Raw genomic sequence first — 27,680 nt, 5'->3', positions numbered from 1 at the left:
AGTCTGGGTTGAGCTTCCAACTACCCTTACTAAGCAAGTGTCCAAGATATTTTACCTCTGATTCTACAAATTGCAGCTTCCCTTTTGATACCCTTAATCCTTTTTCCCCAAGAAAATTCAAAAGCTTTATAGTAGCCTCTCTAACTTCAGCTTCAGCTTCCCCAGAAAGTAAAAGATTATCCACATATTGGATAATTTGTATTCCAGGGGGAGTGGGGAAAGTTTGTAGTATTGTTTCTAAAGCTTGTCCAAATAAGTTTGGGGATTCTGTAAGCCCCTGTGGTAGTTTTGTCCATCTTAATTGCTGTTTTCTCCAGTTAGTGGGTCCTCCCATTCAAAATCAAAGATAACTTGCACTCCTGGGCTAATGGGCAAGCCCAAAAGGCATCTTTAAGGTCCACTACACTAAACCACTGATGCTGGGGAGGAACTTTACTGAAAAGAGTATAAGGATTTGGTACCACTGGATAGCGGGTCTGAGTTCCTTTGTTAACCTCCCTTAAGTCTTGTACCAGTCTATAGCTCCCATCAGGCTTCTTTACTGGGAGTATTGGGGTATTATGGGGAGACATACAAGGTTCTAATGTCCCATCCTTTATTAGTCCTTCTATTACTGGCTTTAAACATTCCCGTCCTTCTAAAGGTACAGGATACTGCCGTACATGTATGGGACAATTTTTTTTTCCTCAGTTGTAATCTTTATGGGGTCAATATTTAATCTTCCCCTATTTCCCTCCCCAGCCCAAACTTCCTTGTTAATTCTTCTTCCATCCTCCTGGCCTAGTTTTAAAAGTCTAGCTGTCATCTTCCCATCTTCTGGAACAACCCCTATTCCTAATTTCACCTGTAAATCTTCTCCCAATAAATTGCTACCTGCCCCTGGGACCAAGGAAACATCCCTCATCCAAAATTTAGTTTCTCCTTCTAGTACCACATTTTTAATAACGGGTACTGTGAAACTCTCTCCTTTTGCTCCTGTTACTATTACGGTATCTTTGCTTATACTATAACCTTTTGGAATATTTAACAGAAAGGTTCATTCTGCCCCTGTGTCTACCACAAATTCCAATTCTTCTTCTTGGGGACCCACTCTTAAAATTATCTCAGCATTCCCCACCTGGACCCACCTGCGCCCCCCCTCGGCCCCATGGCCCCGCGAGGGGAATTTGGGGAGGTGGGAGTGGGGCAGCGCCAAGGCCGGGCCCCCCCGCGCTGTCCTGGCGGGAGCGGCTGCAGTGGGGACCGAGTGCGGGCGGGAGCGGCCGAGAGCCCAGCGCTGCCCCAGCCCGACCTGCCCCAGCTCCATCCCTGCCCCTGCGCTGGGATGCTGTGGGGCTGGGGGCAAGAGGGAGCCGGCAGTGGGTGCTGGGCCTGGGGGCAGGAGGAGAAGGGAAGGAGAAGCAGGCTTGAGGAACAGAATGGTCAAACGATGCAGGTGGCAGGAGAGGGTGGGATTGTGCAGGAGAAGGAGGAATAGCAGTAGGAAGAGGAGTGTGAGGAAGAGCAAAGACACAGGAGGAGGAGGAGGAGGAGCAGAAAGAGGAAGCAGCAGAAGGTTCCACCCCTCCCTGTGTCTGCAGCCTCCCCCCAGCCCCAGGAGCGCTGCTCCCCCCACATGTAGCAGGTGACTGTGGAGGGGGATCCACGACTTTTAACAGGGTGAATCTTGGTGTTTCTGAGCTTTCTTGGGCTAAATGTTGGTGCTTTGGTTTTATGTAGCAGCTGAATCTTTATCTTTTGGCAGAGGTTTTTGCTGAGTGGTGATGTTTGCGGATTTTTTTATTTGTGTCTTGAAGTTTGTGGGATTTTTGGGCTGAATCTTGGTGTTTTGGAGGTTCTTACAGACACAAGATTCCCAATGATTTCCTGAGATGAACTTGGGCAAGGCGGAACCTCCAGTCCAAGGAGCTTTTCTCTTGCTTTTCCCTCAAACCAGGATTTGTCATTGCCAGGGCGTGGCTGGATGGAGGAGGAGGAAAAGCCCCGGAGATGCTGCAGGAGGAGGAGCTGCAAACGCAGCCCAGGGAGCTGTGGGGAGGAAAGAGCCCCCTGAGCCAGGAAGGCGGGCAGAGATCCAGCCAGAGCTCGGAGCTGGTGGAGAAGCCTCATGGCAGGGAGAAGCCCCACAAGTGCTTGGAATGTGGGAAGGGTTTCAGCTGGAGCTCCAACCTGATCCAGCACCAGAGGATCCACACTGGGGAGAGGCCCTATGAGTGTGGGGAGTGTGGGAAGAGGTTTCAGAGAAGCTCCCATCTCCTCAGACACGAGCGGAGTCACACAGAGGAGAGGCCCTTCCTCTGCCCCGACTGCGGGAAGGGCTTCAAGCACAACTCCCACCTCATCAGGCACCGGCACATCCACACCGGGGAGAGGCCCTACGAGTGTGGGAAGTGTGGGAAGAGCTTCAAAGACAGGTCTGGCCTGATTGAGCACCAGGTGATCCACAGTAGGGAACAGTCCTATGAGTGCTTGGAATGTGGGAAGAGCTTTGGGGGTATCTCACACCTGAGAATACACCAGCGCATCCACACTGGGGAGAGGCCCTACGAGTGTCCCCAGTGTGGGAAGAGGTTTCATACCAGCTCCAATCTCCTCCTTCATGAGCGGATTCACACAGAGGAGAGGCCCTACCGCTGCCCCGACTGCGGGAAAGGCTTCAAGCACAACTCCAATCTCACTGTGCACCGGCGCATCCACACTGGGGAGAGGCCCTACGAGTGTGGGAAGTGTGGGAAGAGCTTCAAAGACATGTCTGGCCTGATCCAGCACCAGGTGATCCACACTGGGGAACGGCCCTACGAGTGCTTGGAATGTGGGAAGAGCTTTGGGTGGATCTCACACCTGAGAACACACCAACGCATCCACACTGGGGAGAGGCCCTACGAGTGTCCCCAGTGTGGGAAGAGGTTTCAGACCAGCTCCAATCTCCTCCTACATGAGCGGAGTCACACCGAGGAGAGGCCCTACCGCTGCCCCGACTGCGGGAAGGGCTTCAAGCACAACTCCAGTCTCACTGTGCACCGGTGCATCCACACCGGGGAGAGGCCCTACGAGTGTGGGAAGTGTGGGAAGAGCTTCTCCATGAGCTCAAACTTGACCAAACACCAACGGAGGCACCACTAAGGGAAGCCCTGTGAGTGCCCCGAGTGAGGGAAGAGCTTGGAGTGAGGGGAGAGCTTGCAGTGAGGGAAGAGCTTGGAGTGAGAGAAGAGCTTGGAGTGAGGGGAGAGCTTGGTGCGCTGCTGCAGCTCCATCCCCCATGGGAGGATCAGGGCTGGATGATCCCCAGTGACCCCCGTTGGGCAGAGCCCTGCTGATCCATGGTCCTGGTGATCCCTGTTGGGTGTGGGGAAGGTTTTGGCTTCTTCTCCTTGTGCTGCTGTGATTTGGGTGGGTTCCCATGGATGGGGGATGGGAGGTGAGTGGGGGGTCCTGGCACACTGCGGGGGGCTCATGGCTTGGGGGGTCCCAGCACTTTGGGGGGGTCGGTGAAGGGGGGAAACAGTGAATGGAGGGGGTCCCAGTAAATTGGGGGGGCCCTGATGATAACAGGGGCTCCTGGGAGATAACGGCGAGCGGGGGGGGAAGGACCAAACCCTAAGGGACTCCCCCAGTGCTGCTGAACCCCCCCGTGCCTCCCCGGCGCTTGGGGTCCGCCCCAGTCCCAGCACTGTTCCTGGGGGTCCCGCAGCTCTGGGGGATCAAAGGGGAGGGAATGGAACCTCCGTCATGGGTGGGGGACACAAAGGGGGGTCCGGGCCCAGTGCTTGGGGGGGTCGGTGCACGAGGGGGGCCCGGTCCCTGCCCCAGTGCACGGGGGTGGTGCTGCCCAGGGGGTCCCGGTGCCCGGGGGGTTCCCAGGGTTCAAGGGGGGTCCGGTCCTTATTCCGGTGCTTGGTGAGGGGGGGGCTGTGCCCGGGGGGCTCCCACTGCTCGGTAATTGGGGGGTGTCAGAATCCAGGACATCCCTCTGGCTGCCTGGATGGCTCAAGACGCTGGCAGGGGGCTTGGAAACCTTGGCATGTTGTCAAGAACACCGGTGGCTTTGGTTTTAGCCCCTGGAGAAAATTGCCAACTTTGTATGAGGAATTACAAGGCACAAGGGTTTGAGTAGCGTGGTAGGTGAATTAACACAGGGTGGAAAAGTAGAATTGCAACATTTTAAAATATGGGGTTCAAGGGGACAAGGTGGAGGGATTTGGGTGTGTCCTGACCTTCTTCTTCTTGCCCTCCATGTCTTGCTGTGATGGTGACACTTTTCTATTGGTTGAAGGTAGAGACACACTGTCCAACGTAAATGATAGATGTTGGCACGTTATTGTAAACACAGTAGAGGTAGTTTTTAGTGTAAAAGGCACATAGCGCCCTGAGGGCAGGGAGACTGCCACAGACCGAGCTGCCAGACAGAGCTCAGCAGAGGGGACAAAGCGTGTTAGAGACAAGGGAAAATAAACGGCCCTGAGAAGCAAAGCTCCGCATCTCGACTCCTTCTCTGCCCACGCGGGCTGGGAGAAAAGGACTTTTCAGAATCTCGGGGTCATCTCGACCACCAGAAAACCAAAGGGGGGGGTCTCCACTTGTCCCAGTGCCCGGTGAAGGGGGGTCAGTGCTAGAGGTGCATCTGGGGCACTGAAGGGGGTGCGGGTGCGGTTTTTGGGGGGTCCTGGCACCCCCCTGGGCAGGGTCAGTACTCAGCAGCGTAGGCTGCCTGGGGACCCCCCCCGGCCCCCAAATCCCAGCCGGGTCTCCTGCAAAGCACTGAGGGGAGGCTCGTTCACCCCCCTGCCCCCACCAGCGTCGCCACACGCCTTCCCAAAGTGTCCCCAAGTGCTCCCAAAGTGCCCTCAGGATGTCCCCGAGTCTCTGCAGAGGTGACACCGGCCTGATGACAGCCCAGTGGTGATGTTGCTCTATGCACAGCAGCCTCGGGATGTCCTCCATGGCTCTTTGGCCCTGCTCAGCCACCACGCGGCCACCGTGGCCAGGAGAGGGACAGAAGAAGAGGGTGTTGATGTCCCAAAGTGTCCCCAGCAGGTGACGTGTGGCCAGGCGGGCACTGGCCTCCCACAGCTGCTCAGCCTCGGCCACTGTGGCCACCAAGGCCGCACGGAAATCGGGGGACACCTCCATTGTCCCCTCCAGGGCAGCTTCGATGTCCCCGAGCCGGCGCTGCAGCTCCCGGGGGAACGCGGTGGCTTCGTCACACGCGGCCACCAAGTGCCCCAGCAGCCCCAGGTGCAGCTCCAGCCACTGTTCCCTCCTGGTGGCCGCAGGCGTCGCGGAGCTTGGTGGCCCCCTTGGCCAGCCGGGCCCAGCTGTCCATGGGCCTGTCCAGCACATGCCTGGCGCTGGCCAGGGCTCTCACACAGGCCCAGGTGGTCCCTGGGGTGTCCCCGAGGTGGGCCAGGGTCCAGCCCAGGGAGGGGACACGGTAGTGGTGCAGGGCGTCCTGGAGGTGAAAGATCAAGGTCCCCACAGCCACCTGCAGGAACTCTGGGGACACGGCCAGCAGCACGTCCCTGTGCGGCCTGGCCACGGTGGCCGTCAGTTCTCTCAGGGTGGCCACCAGCTCGCCCAGTGTGGCCACCACAGCCACCATCACCTCCAGCAGCTGGTGGGGGGACAGCTGGGGAGGGGACAGGGGAGGTGTCAGGGGCCTGGTGGCACTTGTGGCCTCCTACAGTGGCCCCTGTGCCCTCCCAGGGTTCCATTGTCCCCTCCCTGGAGGGCTCTGCTGTCCCCTCTGTCCCTTTGCCACCCCCTCATCCCCCACTGTCCCCTCCTGCCACCCTCGGTCCCTTCCACCCCTCTGGCCCACCCGTGTCCCCCCAGTCCCCTCCCGCCCCCACGCCGGGATTGTCGCACCTCGTGGGGCTCCATGGCCGCTGGGGACACTCCGGGGAGGGGACACGGCCGGGGACAGTTGGGGACACGCGGGAACATGGCCGGGGAGGGGAAACAGGAAAAGGTGACATCATCGCCCCGGCCCTGCCCCACCTTTGGCCGCTTTTGGGGGGTCCTGAGGAGATTTTGGGGAGGTCCTAGGTGAGCTTTAGGGGGTCCCAGGTGAGGTTTGGGGGGGTCCCAGATGAGAATTCCCAATGATTTGTGGTTTCCCAGCTGCCCAGGTGAGGTCTGGGGGTCCCAGGAGAAGTTTGGGGGTCTCAGGTGAGACTTTGGGAGGTTCCAGGTGAGGTTTGGGGGTCTCAGGTGAGGTTTGCAGGGTCCTGAGGAGATTTTGGAGGGGTGCAGGTGAGCTTTAGGGCGTCCCAGGTGAGAATTCCCAAAGATTTGGGGGTTCCCAGGTGAAAACAGCTCCGGGGGGCCGAGGGGGGAGGGGCTGGGGAGATTTCGGGGTGTGTCCCATGGGTGGGGGAGAGGCAGTGAGGGAAGGTACGGAGGAATTTGGGGGGGTGGGTGGGGGCAGGACGAACCCCCAGACACGGACCCCGCCCCCTTGGGCCCCGCCCCGTGTTTTAGCCCCGCCCCTCGCTGCTGGACACGCCCACCGAGCGCCCCGCCCCCTCAGGCCCCGCCCCTCCCCATTCCCAGCTCCGCGTTCTGGCCCCGCCCCTCCTGAGGCCCCGCCCCAATCAGCCTTGGCCCCACCCCAGATTGATTTTTTATCAATGGAAACCAAGAATCGCCACGAATCGACCCAAAAATTCAAACGCAGGGCAGTGGGGGAGCAGGACCACACCTGTGATGTCACGAGGGAGGGGCCAGGTGGGATTTTGGGGGTTTCCAGGTGGGCTTTGGGGGCGTCCAAATGAGTTTGGGGGGTCCCAGGTGTTCCTGGGTGGGTCCAAATGGGTTTTCAGGGAGTCCCAGGTGGATTTAGGGGGGATCCAGATGAGTTTTAGCAGGGTCCTCGTGAGTTCCAGGGGTCCCAGTGAGTTTGGGGGGCAGGTCCAGCTGTCCCTGGGTGGGTCCATGTGATCCTGGGTGGGTCCAGATGGCTTTTGGGTGGCTCCTGGTGGGTTTTGGGTATATCCAGGTGGGTTTTGGGTGGGCCCAGGTGGTTTCTGAGGAGATTCAAGTATCGTGAGGGAGGTTCAGATGTCCCAGGGGTGATCCAGGTGTCCCTGAGGCATTTCCAGGTGGTTTTGGGGGAGTCCCAGGTGTTATCTGGGGGGATCCAGGTGTGCCTGGGGGTTCCTGCTGTGTTCAGGAGGCATCCAGGTGTTCCTGGGAGGGGTCTCAGGTATCCCGGGGGCAGTTCCAGGTGTTCCTCCATGGCTCCAGGTGTTTTTTGGAGGGATCCCGGTGTCCTGGGATGATCCAGGTGTGTCTGAGTGGGGTGCAGATGCCCAGTTGTGTTGGGAACTGGTGATCCAGGTGTGCAGGAACCCCAGCATCTGGGTGGGCTGGGACTCAGGTATGAGGGATCCAGGTGGGAGGAAACAGGTGTGAGGGTTCCAGGTGCCCAGGTGTGGGTGGGACCTGGTTATCCAGGTGTGATGTCACCTGGTTATGACATCACCCACCTACCCAGGTGTGACATCACCAGCTCACCTGGCCATGACATCACCTGTCCACACACCCCTCCTGCCCAGCTGTGACATCATCCAGGTGTGTGACCTCCAGGCTCACCTTGGCGTGACATCCCGTCATGCCCAGCTGTCCCCTCCCCTGTCACCTCTCCAGCCCACCAGGTGAGATGTCACCAACTCTACCAGGTGTGATGTCACTCCACCAGGTGTGATGTTACCAACTCCACCAGGTGTGATGTCACCAATACCACCAGGTGTGATTTCACCTCACCAGCTGTGATGTTCCCCCCCACTCCCCAGGTGTCTCATCCCCCAGATGTGATAATGTCACACATGTGACATCACCGTGTCCCTGCACAGGTGGCTCTGTGTCCCTGCACCCACCCAGGTGTGACATCACCCGTGCCGAGGTATGACATCTGTCCTCAGGTGTAACATTACCTGTGCCCAGGTGTCACTCAGGTGTTACTCAGGTGTTACTCAGGTGTGATGTACCTGTGTCCAAGTGTGCCAGGTGTCACTCAGGTGTGCCAGGTGTCACTCAGGTGTCACTCAGATGTGCCAGGTGTCACTCAGGTATCACTCAGGTGTCAGGTGTGCCAGGCGTCGCTCAGGTGTCACTCAGGTGTCACCCAGGTGTCACTGAGGTGTGTCATGTGTCACCCAGGTGTCACTCAGGTGTCACTCAGGTGTGCCAGGTGTCGCTCAGGTGTCACCCAGGTGTCACTCAGGTGTGCCAGCTGTCCCCGCACAGGTGCCCCGGTGCCTGACGAAGCCGTCCCTCCCCAGGAAGGTGCGCTCGCAGGTGCTGCGGGTGCAGGGCCGCAGCCCGGGGTGGGTTCCATGTCTCGGCAGCGCTGTTTCATCCCGAGGCGCTCGCAGAGCTGCGCGCAGGTGAAGGCCGCGGGCCCAGGTGCGGGTTCAGGCGCCGCTCGCGCTGCGCTGCGAGAACGCCTTCCCGCAGCGGCACAAAACACCTCGGCCGAGCCGCACCAGCTCACCTGGGCGGCAGGTGAGGGCTGCGAGGGGCCGGGACCCGCCCCCGCCGTGCGGGGCGCGCTGCGGGCGGCTCCGGGATTCCCCATCCGGGCGGGTGACTTTATTGCCGAGCAGGGGCAGAGGCCGTGGGGCATTTGCCGTGCGCTCTCTGCCGTGGCTGTAGCCCGCAGCCTCCTTTTTATCCTCATTTTCCCGGCCGCATCTCCCTCTGCCTCTGCCCACCGGCTGAGTTCCTTGGAAGGTTCCGACTTCCTGATGCACCTGCTGCCTGTCCTCGTTAATGTGCACCCTCCTTTTGTAGAACAGCCGATATTCATGGCTCTGTTAAGTCTTTGTTCTTCTCCTCGAAGTTCAGGAATGTAGCGGGACTTTGAGCAGCTCTCTGGGTCAACTTGTAACATTTATTGGAACTGGTGGTTTCTCCCCTTCTCTACAAGTGCCCGGCCCTATCTCCAGGCAATTCACTTCTTGACTCTGTTTTGTTCTTCCCGGGTCCTCTTTGGTTTTGGGATTATTCTCGGTGCCCTCATTCCCTGTCTTTTTGTAGCCGTTTGTGGATCAGGAGGCCTGGCTGCCACCTGCATGCCCTGGCTCAGCTGCTGGATGAGCTGCACTGTCAAGGTGTGGAGCATGGTAAAAAGATGAGAGTTGCTGCAGCACAGAAGAGGAGAAGCAGCATTCCTTTAACCCCTGGTGTGCCAGGGAGCCAGGAAACCGTGTCCCATTCCCATTCTTTCCATGTTTGGACCAATACATAAACTGCTCTCCTATTTCCTTTGTTAGCTTTTTCACCACTTTTCCCTTGTAATTTCTTTACCAGCAGCCGTTTAAGCCATTTAGTTTTCCACAAACTGCTTTTTTTTCTGCTCACAGGTAATCTGATCCCATCCCCTGGTGAAATGTTGTGTTCCTCATTTCAGTGGCTTGGTCGACAGGAAGGTCAGGAGCTGGAGCTGTCTGGTTGGTTCTTATTCTGAGGACAGCTTGTAATCTAATGATGCCATTGAAATGATAAATGGGTTCTCTGCCTCCTGATATGAATTGGTTTGGGTTCTCAGGGGCTGGTCCATGGTGTTGTAGGATTTTTTCTGGTGGTCCTTCAATACTTTTCCCTGTTTTTGGGTGCTCCCTTCAGTTGGGGCTGCCTCAGTTGACTGCTTTTTTCTAATTACATCATCAAATACTTGAATTCCAACTGATTTCCCTGAACTTGTTCTAGCAAAACCCCCAGTGCTCTGATATACCCTGTACAGCACAGACAGTGACAGCAGATGTTGGAGTGGGCAGAGGGATGATCCCCCCCTTATTTTAGTGAAGTTTTCACAACATTCTCCATTTGCTGTTTCCCTTTGCAGCTTCAGCCATTTCTGTTGCAGAGTCAGAGATCCTCAGCATGGGCTCTGCCTTCAGCTGTGCAGATTCCATCTGTGCAAGCAGGCAGAGCTTGGGGTGAGGGGCAGAGGGAATCAGCCAATTCCTGCCCCAGGCAAGAAGAGCCAGGTACATTGTCCCCAGTTTGCCCCAGCAGTGTTAATTTGCATTTCTAAAGCTCATCTCTTGGCTGCCTGCTTAAGAGTTTAGGGATCACCTTTAAATCTCTTCTAGTGATGCAGCCTAAAGGTGAACTTCAAAAAGCTCAGATCAAAATTTTGGTATCTTTTGCAGCTACGCACGAACATAGACAAAAAATCCCAACGTAATTCAGCTTTTTCTACTTCCCCTCGGAAGAAAAACTCATTCTCACCTCCTTTACCCAAACCTAACCAGCTATATAGAAGTATGAGTAATAAAAATATACTCTAATGCTCTAAACTTTGCACTGAAACTGCAGGAAAAAGAAAAACTTCACTATTCTTTTTAGTGTTAGAATCAAGGCATTCCTTGATTCTGGCCAGGATGTACAACAAAAATCATTCCATCCCCACATAACCCGGGTGTGCAGAGTAAATCGTTCTATTACATGTGGGTTTTACTAGGTTTTTCCCAAAGTTGTGCAGTCTGAAGCAATCTAAATGGATTGGTTTAATGTTCTGTAGTTTCAAGTCCTGCAGTTTTTACTGTTTGGTTTCTGGTTGGACCCGGATTTCTTTGCTTCTGCTGTTAAAATTTCTTTCCCCAAGGCAAAGGCAAACCAAGCCTGAGTAGAAAAATAATTTTTTTTTTTAATGAAACTTGCTACATTTTCCACCAACCCAGCTAATGTAGTGTGAGTGTAAGTGAGTGGAATTGTCCCGGTGTCTCCCCAGCAGCTGTGGCAGTGCAGGCCCAGCGAGCACTGAAGCTGCAGCAGTGGCAGCAAGGGCTGGCCCCGGTGGCTGGAGCTGCCCAAGGAGGGTGGCCAGGCCGAGGATTTCAGCAGAGGAGGTGTGGGCAGGCCCAGGGCCTTGCCCCGCTGTGGAGCCCTGGCTGCTGCTGCGCTGCCTTCAGTGCAGGCTCAGGGGGGCCTCCCATCCTCCTGCTGCAGGCGGGAAGTGCAAATCTCCGGGGCTGCAGAGACCTGGAGCCCAGGCTGAGGGGTCCCCCCGTGTTCAGCTGTGCTGGCGGCTGTTTCTGGCCTCGGGGCCCCTTGGCATGGGCCACGCCACTTGGCCACCAGTGGTGCTGCTTTGCACTCCTTAGGCAGAGCCCATGTCCTGCTTGGATTTTGGCAGCAGCAAAGTGCCAAGGCAGGCTCTGTGCCAGCCCAGCTTCCTGGGAGAGATTGCACCAGAGACAGGATTCTGGCCACAGACTGCTTTAAATGTGCATCCCTTATCTCCACCCTGCACTAGGTGGAGAATTCCCAGGGTAAGGAATTCCCAAGATCAATTGCAAGGGAAATAATTGAATATCTGCCCTGGCTCTGGCTCTTCTTCTTGCCCAAGCCAATGGCAAAAGCCGTACCCATGGCATCTTGGTCTCTATCCCCAGATTCCAAAGGTGTTTGTTTCTTTCTTTCCCCATTCATTCTTTGTACCCATCCTGAGCTCTGGGGGTGCCAGGGATTATGGAGGTCCCATTGTATTCCTAAAGCTGCCATAACCCCCTGGAGGATCTTTCCTGTGAAATGAGTTCTGCTCTCTGAGTCTGTTTCTTCCACAATGCCTTTTATTGGAATTATTTCTTTTGGAAATACCTTAATAAGTGATCCAGTGGTTGCTGAGCAGTCAGAATTGCTTTTGCCCCCCTGTTAGGTGAGATGGTGTCACCAGAAGATATTGAAGCCTTCCTGCTCAGGGCATTTCAGTGCCAGGCTCTTACAAGCACACACAGCTGTGCTGGTTGAGCTGACCATGGGGGTAACCTGCGCTTTGTCTGATTCCCTTTCCTCAATAACAGCGTGTCGTGGAACTCTTTTCCCTTCTGCTGCCCTTGAAGAGCCATCCACCAAGACATTTTCTGCCTCAGGCCAGGGAATGTCTCCTGAATCTCCCCCAGGCTGGGTCTGGAGCTGTGTCACTTGAATGCAGTGCTGGGTTTCTTCCCAGCCCCTCTGTGGGCTGTTCAAACAGGAGGCTGGGTTAAACCCTTCCCCTGTCCTCAGTTCTGAATCCTCCTGTGCCACTGAACAAGTTTCACACTGTAATAACCGAGCACTGCTCATCCATTGCGAGGCTCTTTTGGTTATCAAAGCTTGAACTTGATGGCAGACTGGAACAGTCGGAGATCCTGTTGTCATCAGTTTTTGGGCCTCGGTTCCCGTGGAAGCTGTGGCTGCACAATTCTGCAGCCAATGAGGCCACTGTGGCCACTGGGTGAAACATTTTGGCCCAAAAATTCCTTTGGCATGGCCCTGTTTAACATTCACCTACAATTCCAATTTCTTTTCTGTAGGGAGTGCTGTGCTCCAGGACGGTTTAGGTGAATGGAGACGAGAGATCTCTGAAGGCTGCTCTTAGGATATGAGGTTTAGTAGGGATGGAGAAAGGTCTTGCTTGGAGCTGCCAGATGCAGCACCTGGCAAGCTTGAGGGGATGGGGGAGGGGAGAGAGAAGAGGATGCTCTAGGACAGGGTGGAGGGGGGAAGATCCAAGAGAGCGTCTGGCCCCTGGGAGACTCCTTATCAGGGGCTTCAAGGTGGGCTGGAACAAGACTTGGGCCAATGGGGTTACAGGCACTTGATGTTTTAGGGGATGAACCATACATTTTGGGGGGTGAGATGGAACAGTCTATTTGACTTTTGGATTTATCTGTAGGTAACGGTATTGTCCAGCCAGTAGGGAGGATTGTTTTCAGCCTGGCTGTATTATGAATAATTATATTTATCCATCCTTCCCAACACTTTTCTGAGTCTGGAAGAGCCACAGCTGAGGCATCAATATTTTTGGTTGTTCATTTTCTCAAGTTTTGCTCTCTTTCTCCTGTCCATACCACAATATGGAGGCTGTCTGGGGTTAAAAAGTCCTACAGTGTTCTGGCTGGAACAGAGAATCCTCAGTCCAGGTTGTGTAATTCTCTTCTATTGCTCAGCATTGTCACAGCTCCTTTTTGTTCCTGGGTAGTGTTACTTCTGAGATTGCCCACACCCACTCTGGGTCATTCAACCACGAACCTTCAGTCAAAATATATCCCTAATTTTTAACCTTTTTCTCCACCATTTGCCTTTTTATTTTACCAAGTACTCTGCATTTCCCAGCTGTTCCTTTGTGTTCCCCCCTGTGCTCAGGGTCCCTGCCCAGCCCGTGTGGCAGAGCCGGTGCCTGTCCTGCCGCAGTGTCCAAAGGCGGCCCCCCCGGCGGGCAGGGCCGGCAGCTCCCCGGGGCCGGGCAGCGGCCGGGGCGTCCCGCAGCCTCCTGGGGGCCGGGGGCCACTGCCGGCCCTGCCCGGGGCTGGTGGGGTCAGGCAGCGCCCGGCGCTGAGCCCCGGCTGCCCCACAGCCCCGGCCCGGCCCCGCAGCTCCCCACAGGCCCCAGCCCGTGCTCCCGGTGCCGCACCTCTGCGCCCGGTGCTGCCGCTGCCAGCGCAGAGAAACCCCTGCCATCCTGACCTCCTGCTTTTCCTCTCCTGGAAACCGGGGATGGAAAGGATCTGGATCAGCTGGCAAATTTCGAGAATAAGACCCTGCTGAAAATCATCCCAATCCTGAGTATTTTTCTCTTTTTCCTCTTTTCCGTCATCGTTTTTATTACCACATAGATTCCTCCTGCTGCTTCTTGCTGTAATGATGTTGCTGCACACTCCCCTTCACCCAATCCCTTCCCAGCACACCAACATGCTCCATTCCCTTGTTTTCCAAATGCCTTCTCCATTTCCCTTATTTCCTCCCTGGGTGTCCATGTCCTTAATTACCTCTGGGGGAATGTGCAAACTACCTCAGCATTCTCGCAAGGAGCCCTTCAGAGACATTTTGGGATCATCATCCCTTTAGCCAGGACACTCCCTGGCTTTCCCTTTTCTCCCCTCCATGAGTGCCCTGCCATGTTCACTCCCCGAAGATCCCAGGGCACTCACTGATGAGATTTTCAGTGCTCTCTCCCTGCTGACTATTCACAGACCCCCTGATGTGTCACTCGTCTGTCTCCTGGTCACTCCCGGGTCCCCAATCAATCCCCGGTGCCGCCGCCAGCCAAGGGAGCCGATCACCCAAAGTGGGTGAGGCACCTTCAGCTGCACTCCCTGCCCGCCGCCCCGGACAGTGTTGGAGGACACAGCCTCCTTTTCATCCTAATTCTCCTGGCCACATCTTCCTCTCCCTTTCCGCATTGACTGAAGTACTTGAGAGGTACAGACTTCCCAATCCACCTACTACATACTCCCATAATATGCTCCCTGTTTTTATATAGCCAATGATATTCATGGCTCTGTTAAGTCTTTGTTTTTCTTCTGGAACTTCTGAGCAGGACCTTGGCTGAGGAGCAGTCTGTGTCATCAGTTAATAACATTTTCTGAGACAGATTGTGTCTGCTGTCACTTCCTTATGTACAGGTCCCTGGCCCTATCTCCGAGCAGCTTTAGAGCATCTGTTTGTAAAGACACTTTCCTGTTGTTCCTTCCATAGGGTCCCCCGTTTGTGGGACATCCCCCCTGGAGCAGGGTGTCCCCTCTGTGCTGCAGCCCCAGGGCTCGGGCAGAGCTCAGCCAATCAGAGCCCGCGGCGCTGATGACTCACCAGTTGCCAGGCAGACTCGCAGCTCCCCGCGTTCCCCACCTGGACCCACCTGCGCCCCCCCTCGGCCCCATGGCCCCGCGAGGGGAATTTGGGGAGGTGGGAGTGGGGCAGCGCCAAGGCCGGGCCCCCCCGCGCTGTCCTGGCGGGAGCGGCTGCAGTGGGGACCGAGTGCGGGCGGGAGCGGCCGAGAGCCCAGCGCTGCCCCAGCCCGACCTGCCCCAGCTCCATCCCTGCCCCTGCGCTGGGATGCTGTGGGGCTGGGGGGAAGAGGGAGCCGGCAGTGGGTGCTGGGCCTGGGGGCAGGAGGGGAAGGGAAGGAGAAGCAGGCTTGAGGAACAGAATGGTCAAACGGTGCAGGTGGCAGGAAAGGGTGGGATTGTGCAGGAGAAGGAGGAATAGGAAGAGGAAGAGGAGTGTGAGGAAGAATAGGGACGCAGGAGGAGGAGGAGGAGCAGAAACAAGGATCACCACGAGGTTCCATCCCTCCTTGTATCTATAGCCTCCCCTCAGCCCCAGGAGCATTTCCACCCCACATGCAGCACGTGACTGTTGAGGGGTTCCACGATTTTCACAGGAGTGAATCATGGCATTTCTCAGCTTTATTGGGTTAAATGTTGGTGCTTTATTTTTTTTAGGGGCTGAATCTTTATGTTTTGGAGGAATTTTTTACTGAATCTTAATGTTTGGGGAGGTTTTGATCTGTGTCTTAAAGTTTTGAGGATTTTTATGCTGAACCTTGGTGTTTTGGAGGTTCTTATAGACACACAATGCCCAATGACTTGGTGAGATGAAGTGGGGACAGGAGGAACTCCCAGTCCAAGATGCTCTGTTCTTTTTTTTTTCCCCCAGACCAGGATTTTTCATTCCCGGGGAGGAATGAAAATGGAGGAAATGGAGGAGGAGGAAAAGCCCTGGAGATCCCGCACAAGGAGTGGCAGCAAACCCAGCCCAGGGAGCTGCGGGGAGGAAAGAGCCCCCCTGAGCCAGGAAGGCGGGCAGAGATCCAGCCAGAGCTCAGAGCTGGTGGAGAAACCTCGTGGCAGGGAGAAGCCCCACAAGTGCTTGGAATGTGGGAAGGGTTTCAGCTGGAGCTGCACCCTGATCGAGCACCAGGTGATCCACACTGGGGAGAGGCCCTACGAGTGTGAGGAATGTGGGAAGCGTTTCTGCTGGAGCTCCAACCTGAGACTTCACCAGAGGATCCACACCGGGGAGAGGCCCTTTGAGTGTGGGGAGTGTGGGAGGAGCTTCAGCCAGAACTCCATTCTGATCTAACATCAGAGGATCCACACTGGGGAAAAGCCCTTTGAGTGTGGGGAATGTGGGAAGAGCTTCAGCCAGAGGAGCAGCCTGATGCAGCACTCGGTAATCCACACTGGGGAAAAGCCCTTTGAGTGTGGGAAATGTGGGATGAGCTTCAGCCAGAAGGGCTACCTGATGCAACACCAGAGGATCCACACTGGGGAAAAACCCTATGAGTGTGGGGAATGTGGGAAGAGCTTCAGGCAGAGCTCTGGCCTGAGGAGACATGAAAGGATCCACACTGGAGAAAAGCCCTACGAGTGTGGGGTGTGTGGGATGAGCTTCAGCCTCAACTCCCAGCTTACGGAACACAAAAAGATCCATACTGGGGAAAAGCCCTACAAGTGTGGGGAATGTGGGAAGAGTTTCAGAGAAAGCTCAGCCCTGATTCGGCACCAGGTGATCCACACTGGGGAACGGCCCTACACCTGCTTGGAATGTGGGAAGAGCTATGGGTGGCACTCAGACCTGAGAAAGCACCAGCGCATCCACAGCGGGGAGAAGCCCTACGAGTGTCCCCAGTGTGGGAAGAGGTTTCAGATCAGCTCCAGTCTCCTCGTACATCAGCGGAGTCACACCGAGGAGAGGCCCTACCGCTGCCCCGACTGTGGGAAGAGCTTCAAGCACAACTCCCACCTCACCGAGCACCGGCGCATCCACACTGGGGAGAGGCCCTACGAGTGTGGGAAGTGTGGGAAGAGCTTCTCACAGAGATCAGTTTTGATCAAACACCAACGGAGGCGCCACTAAGGGGGGAAGCCCTGTGAGTTCCCCAAAGGTGGGAAGAGCTTCTTATGCTCCTCCCAGCTCCATTCCCTATGGGAGGATCCACGTTGGATGATCCTCAGTGACCTTCATTGGGCAGTCTTGGTGATCTATGGGCCTGGTCATCTGTGTTGGGAAGACACTTGGCTGGGAGGCTCCACATCTTCCTCATTCCCTGCGGGCACCTAGATAAACCCAGTGGCAGGAACATCCACTGGGGCACAGACCAACAATGAGAATTCCTTGGGGAGAGCAGATTTAATGACTTCCAACTCCATAAAATCTTTTGCATTCAATCCTATATTCTGGTGGCATCAAGGAATACTGAATGGTCTTGGAGGTATGTCCTAGGTTGACTATATGATGCTTGTATCTCCAGTTGTCTGTTCTGTTTATAGTGAATTATAATTTTTGCACCTTTAAGACTTGTTCCGAGAACAAAGGAGGGAGAGAAGGGCAGAGTTTGTTTTCAGAAACTGCACTCACTCCTCCACATTCCTGCTCCTGGGCCGGGTTGTTGCAGATGGACAGACAGAGGTACAGAGCTCTCCTTTGCTGTTAATTAGTTTTAGCTAGCTGTGGCAGAGAAGTTCCCTGGACTGTGGCTGCTTTTCCCTTTTCTTTGGACCTGTTTAAACCTGCTCTGGCCTGAACACCCAGAAGAGCACCGGCAGCTCACACCTGTGGCCCAGCAGGCCAGGCCTGGACTGTGGCATTTCCAGCACTGGAGGGACTGATAAGAGACTGAGTGAGCTGAGCTACAACCCACGGAGGGACTTCCTGAGTTTGTCTCTCTTTTAGAGCAGCAAGAGGTTTTATTGTTTAATATTGTTTAGGTTTTATTCTTTAAAAAACAGTTTTTTCCACTGTTCTCCAAGGAGATACTTTTCCCAAACTGGCTGGGGGAGGAGCCAATTGAATCTGCTTTCCAGAGGAATCCCTTTGGAGGTTCTCTCCCAAATTTGCTCTGAACCAGGACAAGGTCTTTTCCAACTTCAGGGATTCCACGATTTTGATTTCCTATTGCCCAAGGGTGTCTTCTGCAGCCAGATGGTGGAAAAACTGGGGAAAAGACCAAGATTTTGGAGACAATGGGGTAGAAACTCCACCAAAAAGGTTCTTCCCTCCACCCAAGCACGTGGATCCTCAGCTGGCATGGACATGGAAGTCTTTTTCTTTTGGCCTTGATTTTGTTTTCATTTCTCTTTATCCCTTTAAAATATCCAATATTGAAGTAAAAATAGACATTGAACTAAGTTAGTGGATATGGCCATGGTAAGACACAGACATGGTGGGACACGTGTAAGAATGTGCCCTCTGTTGACAGAGTAGACAAGTTACCTTTTGTTCCCTTAAAAAGGACAAAAGACCAGGTGTTTCTCTCCTCAATTTGGTTGAAAGACACCTCATAGGACCTCTGGGACTTCACCTCAAACTTAAGGGTAGCTAATTGGACAGGAGCCAAAAAGTCCCACCTAAGCAATTCCCTAGAAAAGAAGAGAACAAAAGAAGTTAATTGCTTTAGTGAAGTGTTTTAGCAAGAGCAAGAGCCTCTGCCCTGACTTGGCTTTTCTCTGTAAAAAGCTTTTTTATTTTTGCCTTTTATTAAAACTTTTTATTCCCAACACTGTCACATGAGCCATCCTGCTTGTTTTATGCCACCTGAGGTAGCTGAGCTATCAAGGGTATAATGCTTATCTCTGAGAGCTTATAAGACCAGGCTCAAAAAGAGAAAAAGCATTAGACATGGAGAGTGACATGGGCACACATGGACATGGAGTGGGACAGGGCCATCCCTAGGGACATGGGGAGACACAGGCATGGATGGAGACATGGGGGACAGTGACAGGGATGGAAACATGGTGGGGAGACAGCCATGGGTGAGGACATGGTGGGACATGGGCAGTGACAAGTGGGGACATGGCCGTGGCCGGTGCCATGGGAGGAACTTGCAGGGGATGAGGGGGATGCTGGGTTTGAGGGAGTTGAGGGTTCCTGAGCAGGACTTGGACCTTGCTGAGGCCTTTGGGGAGCCCAGGCCGAGCAGCTCCGGCTGCGCTGGGAGAACCTGGTGGAGGTTCTGGGGCAGCTGCTCAAGGACCCCTGACCTGGAGCCCCAGCTGGGCATTGGGCTCCTGGAAGGGGATGAACGTCCTTGTCCCTGGGAGGGAAATCCCAGCACCCCCAGGGTGTCGGGGACAGCTGAGGGGTCACAACAGGGAGGAGAAAGCCCGACAGAGCTGTTCTCCTCCTAAGCTACATCCTAAAAGTCCCAAAACTCAGGGATTCCTCCCAGGAAAAAGCTGCCAGGAGCTGCCTGAATTGAGGGAAAGGGGGGATGTGATCCCCAAACTGAACAGGAGGGGCCTGGATCCCCAAATCCAAGCCCAGGGGTGAGAGATAGAGCTGGAGGCACAATGGGGAAGGGGTGGGAGAGCAGGGGAAAAGAGGATTCCGACCAGGAGAGGAATGGGACCCTCAGATTGAGTTGGGAGGGGTCTTTGGGTTGGGGGAACAATGGGAGTGGGGAGGGAAGGGTGGGGATGGGATCAAAAATGGGTGGTTCCATGGGCATCCCTTAGTGTCCCCATCGCTTGATCCCTGGAGTGATTTCCATGAGGCTCTGGGAGGGGGGAATGGATCTGCACTGGGTGGGTCCCCAAGCCCCCTGCCCATACCTGGGGGGCTCATGGGAGGTTCCCTCTACCCAAACGCTGGTGCTGCAGCCATGGGAGAGAGGTGGGTAGGAAAGGGGGATCTGGGGTGGTCAGGGAGGAGGAGGAATAGGAAGAGGAGAGAGAGATGAGGAGGAGGTTAGGGAGAAGAAGGAACAGGAACAGGAGGAGGAAGAGGAGGAACCGCAGCAGATCCACACGGTTTGCCTGCCCTTCTGCTGAGTCTGCAGCTCCCCTGGTCAGGGCAGCATTTACTCCCCCAGATCCTGCAGGTAAGTGGGGAGGGGGAGCTCACCCCAAATCCATTGGGGGATTTCTGGGAGTTTTTTTTGCAGGGAAAGGGATATTTGGATCTTGCATTGCCCCAAAGGTGAGATGCAGATGCCCCTTTGGAGACTTGTGAAGGGTTCCTGTAGCGATCTCTGTACTGGCTGGGGCAGTGGTAACAGTTTGGGGGGGACATTGGTTTTGGGGTTCCAATTGGCATCGGAGTGGGGAGAGCAGCAACGGCCAATCTTGGAGCTGGGGGATCCCAGCAGCCTGGAGGAGTGGGGGACTCTGGAGATGAGCAGAGTCTGGGCCCATCCAACTGTGAACAGGGTGGTGACTTCTCGAGCTGGACTTGGGCAGCAGGACCAAGGTGCTCACCCTTTGTTTTTCCCCCAAGCCAGGATTTGTCCATCCCAACCTTTGTGCAGGTGGAGCTGGTGGAGGCTGTGAGGAAAAGGAAGAATGCATGGAACACTGAGGCAGGTGAGGAGTAAGTCACTGCCCCTTTCCCCCTCTCCTCTGCTCCACCTATCAGCCCAACATTGCCCCTGGCTGCAGGACAGCGCTGCTGCCAACGCTGTCCTGCCAGGGATGAATTGGTGGGATCTCCTTCCCCTTCCCTCTGGCATGGAGGCAAATCCCATCCTCTCCTTGTCCACCCTCCTTCCTCTTCTCATTCTATCCTTCTTCCTTCCACATTCCTTCCTCTTCTTTTCTTTCCTTACCCCAGGCACTGAGCTGCAGACAGAGACCTGGGAGGACAAATCGCTGCTCAGAACCTCTGTTTTGAGGCTTTTTTGAGCAGCTCCACAGCATGGGAACCCAATGGGGAGGAAAAGCCCTGGAGATCCCACACAAGGAGGGGCTGCAAACCCAGCCCTGGGAGTTGTGAGGAGGTAAGAGCCCCTCTGTGCCTAGAAGGCAGCCAGAGATCCATTTGGCACTCAGAGATGGTAGAGATGACTCATGGCGGTCAGAAGCTCCACAAGTGCTTGGAATGTGGGAAGGGCTTCAGCTGGAGCTCCGGAGATCAGACCTGATCTGGCACCAGGTGATCCAGATGGGGAATCAATCAGCCCTACAAGTGTGGGGAGTGTGGGAAGGGCTTTGGGTGGATCTCCAAGTTCATCAGCACCACAAGATTCACACCAGGGAGAGGCCCTGTGAGTGTCCCAAGTGTAGGAAGTGGTTTCTGAGAAGCTCCAATCTCATCGTAATGAGCCAAGGATCAGCTGGAAATGTATTTAGGATAATTGAAAACTGTGGATGAGTCAAGGGGACAGCTGGGAATATAACTGAGATAGTAGAAGATTTCGTATTTTAGTTAAGATTTTAAAATTAGTTAAGAAGCCAAGTTAGCTAGCAAAAATCACATGCCTTAGTTAAAGAGTAGCAAATATATTAGAAAAGTAAAGCTAGGAGTGACAGGGATAGATGTAGGAATTGTGAAGGAGCAGAGACCATAGAAATATCTTGCCTTAAGAATAATCAGCAGTTAGGAGAGGCTACCGTGACCAGCAGATCAAAAAGTCCTGCAAACTGGCCATGGGTGAAGAGTTTACCTTGAGGAAGACAGCTTTCTTCCTCCCTTACACCCACTCCCTTATTTCAAAATCCCAAAGACCCAGTTAAGGAAACACGATTGCACAGCCGTAATGGATATTCAGCTGATTATAATACGAAGCGGGCAGGTAATGATTATGTATTATGTGTCCTTAGAAACAGCTTGGATATGTAAAACCTTTCCTGTATAAATAGAAAGCAGGAGTCTGCAACTCCTTGCACATGTATTTGGAAATGATTCCATGTGTGTCCAGCACTGCAATAAAATACCCTTCTTTCCAGCTTTAATTAGTTGAGGAGCTGTCTGTCCATGCTTCAGTGCATCAGTGGATTCACACACAGGAGAGGCCCTTCTGCTGCCCTGAGTGCGGGAAGGGCTTCAAGCACAGCTCCAGCCTCGTCACCCACAGGCACATCCACACCGGGGAGAGGCCCAGTGAGTGTCCTGTGTGTGGGGAGAGATTCTCCAGAAGCTCTCGCTTGACCCAATACCGAAGGAGGCACCATTAAGGGAAGCCCTGCGAGCACCCCCAGTCCCAGTGTCACCCCCTTTCCTGCCCACAGAGCTCCTGAGCCAGCGGCGGCCGCAGCCGCTCCCCGTGGCCTTGCACAGGACCCCCTGTGATGGGGCAGGGAGGATTTGGGAGGATTTGGGAGGATTCGGGGAGGATTTGGGAGGATTCGGGAGGATTTGGGAGGATTTGGGAGGATTCGGGGAGGATTTGGGAGGATTGGGGAGGATTTGGGAGGATTCGGGGAGGATTGGGGAGGATTCAGGAGGATTTGGGGAGGATTTGGGGAGGATTCGGGGAGGATTTGGGAGGATTTGGGAGGATTCGGGAGGATTCGGGGAGGATTGGGGAGGTTTTGGGAGGATTTGGGAGGATTTGGGGAGGGTTTGGGAGGATTCGGGGAGGATTCGGGGAGGATTCGGGGAGGATTTTGGAGGATTTGGGAGGATTTGGGAGGATTTGGGAGGATTCGGGGAGGATTTGGGAGGATTCGGGGAGGATTCGGGAGGATTTGGGGAGGATTTGGGGAGGATTTGGGAGGATTTGGGGAGGATTTGGGGAGGATTTGGGGAGGATTTGGGAGGATTTGGGAGGACTTGGGGAGGATTTGGGGAGGATTTGGGAGGATTGGGGAGGATTCAGGAGGATTTGGGGAGGATTTGGGGAGGATTTGGGGAGGATTTGGGAGGATTTGGGAGGATTCGGGAGGATTCGGGGAGGATTGGGGAGGTTTTGGGAGGATTTGGGAGGATTTGGGGAGGATTTGGGAGGATTTGGGGAGGGTTTGGGAGGATTTGGGGAGGATTCGGGGAGGATTCGGGGAGGATTCGGGGAGGATTTGGGAGGATTTGGGGAGGATTTGGGAGGATTTGGGGAGGATTTGGGGAGGATTTGGGGAGGATTTGGGGAGGATTTGGGGAGGATTCGGGAGGATTTGGGGAGGATTTGGGGAGGATTCGGGAGGATTCGGGGAGGATTTGGGGAGGATTTGGGAGGATTTGGGGAGGATTTGGGGAGGATTTGGGGAGGATTTGGGGAGGATTTGGGGAGGATTTGGGAGGATTCAGGAGGATTTGGGAGGATTTGGGAGGATTTGGGCCGTGGCGGGGCGGGTCCGGCCCGGACCGCGGGTCGCTGCGGGTCTGCCCAGCAACTGGTGAGTCATCAGCCGCGCTGTCTCTGATTGGCTGAGGGAAGGCGGGAGTAGGAAAAGGATCGGGAGAGATCCCGCCCCGAGCACCAGCACTGGCAAAACAGTCCCAGCCCGGGCACAGGGAGGGAATTTATTACCATCCAAATCACAGCAGGAGAAGGGAAAGAAATCTCTCCAACACCTTCCCCCCACCCAACAGGGATCACCCAGACCAGGGGTTATCAATGATGGAGAGTCGGGGGCATCTGAGTTGGGATCAGAAGCCAATTTTATTGAGTGTACCAGGTGTTTATATAGAGTTTCACTTGTATGGTGCTTATATAGGGCTCTGTTTTTGGTAACAATTTCCCATTGGTTACACTTCTTTATGACATCACATGACCTGGTAACATTATTTTATCACTATGTCTCACAATATGTTTCTTGGTCACTTCTTGCCCAGGGAGAATTTCTCTGTGTCTGTCTCTCCCATGGTTTCTGCTCAATCAGGCAGAAGAAGAAGAAGATATCAGGCCCCTTTATCAGTTCCACTGTACTTTCTGTTTTATTCCCTATACCTCCCCCTATCTGTTCAAACAAAAATACATTCTTAAGTGATTTGACTATTAATTTTTTCACACAATATAAAATACAAGGAATAAGCATAACAATACATAATATAATCCTAATACATATAAGCCTATTTTAACTAAATTTCTTATCCATCCACCAAGTCTCCAATCCCCCAGAAGCTGATCTAGCCCTGTAAACCCTGATACCACTGGGTAATCATAACCATTTCCCCAAGGGCATAAGTCTGCTAGAGGTTAAACAGGTGCTGATGTGGTGGCAAGGTCCTGTTCACAAGGGTTCTCCTCCAATGTTGATGTTTAAGGTGAATCTTCAAGTGATGCAGTCAAAGAATCTCAAAACGCCTTCACATTGTTTGCTGGAATCCACTTGGAACCATTCTCTGTGGACATGCAAGCAAAACCTCTACCCCAGCCTGGTCAGAGAGAAAGCCAGGTAAACTTTCCTAGGAATTGTTCTGGGGAGTTTTGAAAAGGCTGAGAGAAAGAATTAAAACAATCTTGCAGCTGGTGTTTTGAACAGTTGTTTTCTTATGTTTACTAAAGGGTATTTCCTTAATTAGCCAATCAGGTGAGGTGTGTTGATTAAAGGACCAGTCAGGTCTACCGGTGTTGGAGCAGTGTATAAAAAGAAATGGGTTCCTAATAAAACTAGTATTAGTCTCCTGGAGAGAATTAGATTTTATGTGTCGCCTGACTCTTGTTCCTGACTCAGTGGTGACACCAGGTGACATCAGGTGACCTAAGGATAAAGCCCCAGTATCTTACCAGATCCTGGATCCTTCACTAAGGCAAGGGATTTTTCCTTTTGTTGCAATTGTGAATTACAAATAAAATGTCAAACAATCAGGGGTTGGGGTCCATCAAAGATCATTTCAAGAAGTTGAACACATAAAAGGCTTTCTGCAGTCTCTCGGAAGGGTTGTCCTCTCTGGCCCCCCCTTTCTATTGTACCAGGAGACGCTTGAGGGAGCCATGTTCAGTGACAGATTGGCCTTTTGAGGAATGAGGAATACCTGTTTTGTGCATAATTCCCCAAAGGCAAAAAAGGTAGCAACTCAGCAGGAAGTATAAGCTGGGCCATTGCCTTTACTTCAGGTGGTATACCCAGAGTTACAAAAGCAGCAGTGAAGTTCTAGAGACATCTTTAGCCATTTTCCCTGAACGGGCTGATGCAATGTCTTGGTTTGAAAAGACAGGAGTCTGTGTAGGAAGGCAAGACCCTCCTGTGAAATGGAAAAGGTAAACCCCCCTCCCTCTGAATTACCACAATTTAAAAATTAAAAGGCTCTCGAGCAAAGATATGGGAATGGGAATAACAGTTCTTTACTAGGAAAAAAAACTAAATTTAAAAAAATGCAGTTAGTACAAACAAAACTAGTGATGGAGTCAGAAACCTGACACCCTGAGGAGTCAGGGTGTTGGTAATAGTCCAGTTAAAATGGTGGCTGCTCCTCCTGGAGTGGCTGATGAAATGCTGCTGAAGCGGTGATCTCTAGAAGGGTGGAGTTTTCTCTGAAGGTCTGGTAGTAGTTGGGCCTGGTCTTCCTCTGGGAATCCAGCAGAGAAGATGCTGCTCCTCGGGGAATCCAGCAAAGAGGCTGCCAGTGTCTCAAAAAGTGCTGATTTTATGCAGGTAGGAATGCTTGGCTCCTCCCTCTGGGTGGAGCATCTCACCATGGGATGATGTAACTTTACTGGTCATGCAGTGAGTCATTCAGTGGTCCATGAACTGAAGATATCTCCCCGGAGGGAGACATTGTTCTTGGAAGAGATAAGAAAACTGCCCAACCTCCAACAGATGGCAATAGAATACATGCTTATCTTACAAACCAGGACACCCCACATCCCCATTGTCCCCAGTGTCCCCCTACTGTCCCGATGTCCCCAATGTCCCCGATGTCTCTGATGTCCCCAATGTCCACCCGTTATCCCTGATGTCCCCCCAAATGTCTCCACATCCCTGATGTCCCCCTATTGTCCCTTATGCTCCTGCATTGTTCCCATGTCCTCAGTGTCCACCCATTATCCCCGATGTCTCTGATGTCCCCAGTGTCCCCTTCCCATTGGCCCAAATATCTCAATGTCTCCAATGTCCCCACATTGTCCCCATGTCCCCCAATGTCTCCTATGCCCCTGCACTGTCCCCATGTCCCCAGTGTCTCTCCATTGTCCCCACATCCCTGATGTCCCTGATGTTCCCACATCCCTGATGTCCCCCCACATCCCCATTGTCCCCGATGTCCCCAGTGTCCCCCCACATCCCTGATGTCCCCACATCCCAAATGTCCCCCCGTTGTCCCTGATGTCCCCACGCCCCATGACGCCCTGTCCCACTCCTCAGTGTCCCTGTTGGTGTCCACACGGACGCCGCAGACGCGGGCGCTGCTGGGGGCGCCGGGGCGGCTGCACTGCGCCTTCGCGCCCCCGGCCGAGCCCTTCACGCTGCAGCGGCTGCGGCACCGCCACGGCGCCATGCGGCACCTGCTGGCCTTCGACTCGGCTGCCGCCCACCGCACCGAGGCCATGCCGGGGGTGCTGCTGTTCCTGGGGGGCTACGGGAGCCCCCCCGGCACCGCGCAGGTGAGGGGAGGGGAGGGGCTGCAGAGCCCTGCGGGGACAGCGGGGGGCGCCACCGAGCAGGGGGGTGTCAGGTCCACCCGGCTGCCAGGGGGCGCTGCTGGGAGTGGGCGGCCTCAGTCCTCCTGGCCACTGGGAGGCGCCAATGGACAGCCTTGGTCCTCCCGGCCACCAGGGGGCGCTGCAGGCATGGAACTGCTTTGCTCCTCCCAGCCGCTAGGGGGCGCCACTGGCAGTGGGTGGTTTTAGTCCTCCCGGCCACCAGGGGGCGCTACTGGCACGGGACAGCCTCGATCCTCCTGGCCGCTAGGGGGCGCTGTGGGCATTGGTTTTTTGGAAGGTTTTGGGAGCATTTTTTGGGGTTTTTTGGGAGGTCCTGGGGGGGTTCAGTGAGTGATTTTTGGGGGTTTTGGGGGCATTTTTTGGGTTTTTTTTGGGGAGTTTTGTGGGTGATTTCTGGGGACTTTTTTTGTGTGTTTCTGGGAGGGTTTAGCGGGTGATTTTTGTGGGTTTTGGGAGCATTTTGGGTTTTTTTGGGGGGGGTTCTGGGGGTTTTTGGGCACAGAACGGCCACGATCCTCCCAGCTGCTAGGGGGCACCATTGAGGCTGAACGTTTCCTCGGTCCTCCCAGCCGCTGGGGGGCGCCAGGGAGGTGTCGCTGCAGCTGCCGCCGCTCTCGGTGTCAGACGACGGCGCCTTCGTCTGCTCCGTGAGCGCGCCCCGCGGGCAGGTGCAGCAGGTGCTGCGGCTGCACGTGATTGGTCAGTGCCGGGAATGGGCGGGGCCGGGGCTCCCAGTATGTCCCAGTCCCTCCCAGTCCCTCCCAGTCCCTCCCAGTATCCCCAGCTCACTGTCCCGTGTCCCAGCCCCTCCCTGGGTGTCCCTGCTGCCGTCCCGGCTGTCCCCAGGGCTCCCGGCCGAGCTGTGCTGCGACGCCGTCGGCTTCTTCCTGCTGGATGTGGAGATCCGCTGGGAGCGCTGCGCCCACGGACACACCCGGCTACGCCCGGGGGACACTGAGGGGGACATCGAGAGGGACACCTTGGTGACCACCCTGGGGCCCGGCTGGGACGTGCCACACCGGGTCACTGTGGTGGTGGCGGGTGAGGAACACATGGGGACATCAGGGATGGGGTTTGGGGACACCTGGGGACATCAGGGACAGGGTTTGGCCACAGCTGGGGACATCAGGAATGGAGTTTGGGACACTTGAGAACATCAGGGATGGGGTTGGGGACACCTGGGGACATCAGGGATGGGGTGTGGATGGTCTTGGGACACCAGGACTGGAGCTGGGGACACCTGGGATGGGGTTTGGGACATTGAGGATAGAGTTGGGGACACCAGGACGGAGTTGGGGACATCAAGAGTGGGGTTGGGGACAGCTGGGGACATCGGGAATGGGGTTTGGAGGGTCTTGGGACAGCAGAGATGCCTGGGGACACTGGGGACAGGGTTGGGGACATCAGGAATGGGGTTGGGGACAGCTGGGATATGGCAGGGGACACCTGGGATGGGGTTGGGGACAGCTGGGACGGGGTTGGGGACACCGGGGATGGGGTTTGGGACACTGGGGACAGGACTGGGATCTCCTAAGGGACACCAGGAGCAGAGCTGGGGACATCGGGGGGTGGCCGATGCCACCAGGACGGGTTCGGTGCCACCCGGGGGTGTCGGTACCACCCGGGCGTGTCGGTGACGCGTCCCCAA

At 54.8% G+C, this 27,680-nt stretch overlaps 1 protein-coding gene and 1 long non-coding RNA gene across 2 annotated transcripts in view; one reads left to right on the top strand and one right to left on the bottom strand.

Moving 5' to 3' along the window:
• Nucleotides 1–27,680, bottom strand: part of LOC146767132 (uncharacterized) — a 254,644-nt gene that overhangs the window by 73,114 nt on the left and 153,850 nt on the right. The window lies entirely within an intron of this gene.
• LOC146767139 (uncharacterized) overlaps nt 1,347–27,680 on the top strand; it is a 27,805-nt gene continuing 1,471 nt past the window's right edge. The window contains 7 exon segments of the mRNA XM_085582334.1: nt 1,347–3,113; nt 4,962–5,235; nt 15,430–16,660; nt 23,695–23,808; nt 25,734–25,972; nt 26,602–26,731; nt 26,879–27,073. Of these exon segments, the coding sequence (XP_085438460.1) occupies nt 1,990–3,113; nt 4,962–5,235; nt 15,430–16,660; nt 23,695–23,808; nt 25,734–25,972; nt 26,602–26,731; nt 26,879–27,073 (3,307 nt within the window). The 5' untranslated portion in view covers nt 1,347–1,989.

This window comes from Lonchura striata, chromosome 5 (genome assembly GCF_050655825.1).
Source record: "Lonchura striata isolate lonStrDom1 chromosome 5, ASM5065582v1, whole genome shotgun sequence".
NCBI classification, from domain to species: domain Eukaryota; kingdom Metazoa; phylum Chordata; class Aves; order Passeriformes; family Estrildidae; genus Lonchura; species Lonchura striata.
The sequence above is the reverse complement of the archived record's forward strand: the minus strand, read 5'-3'. Positions and strand labels throughout refer to the sequence as shown.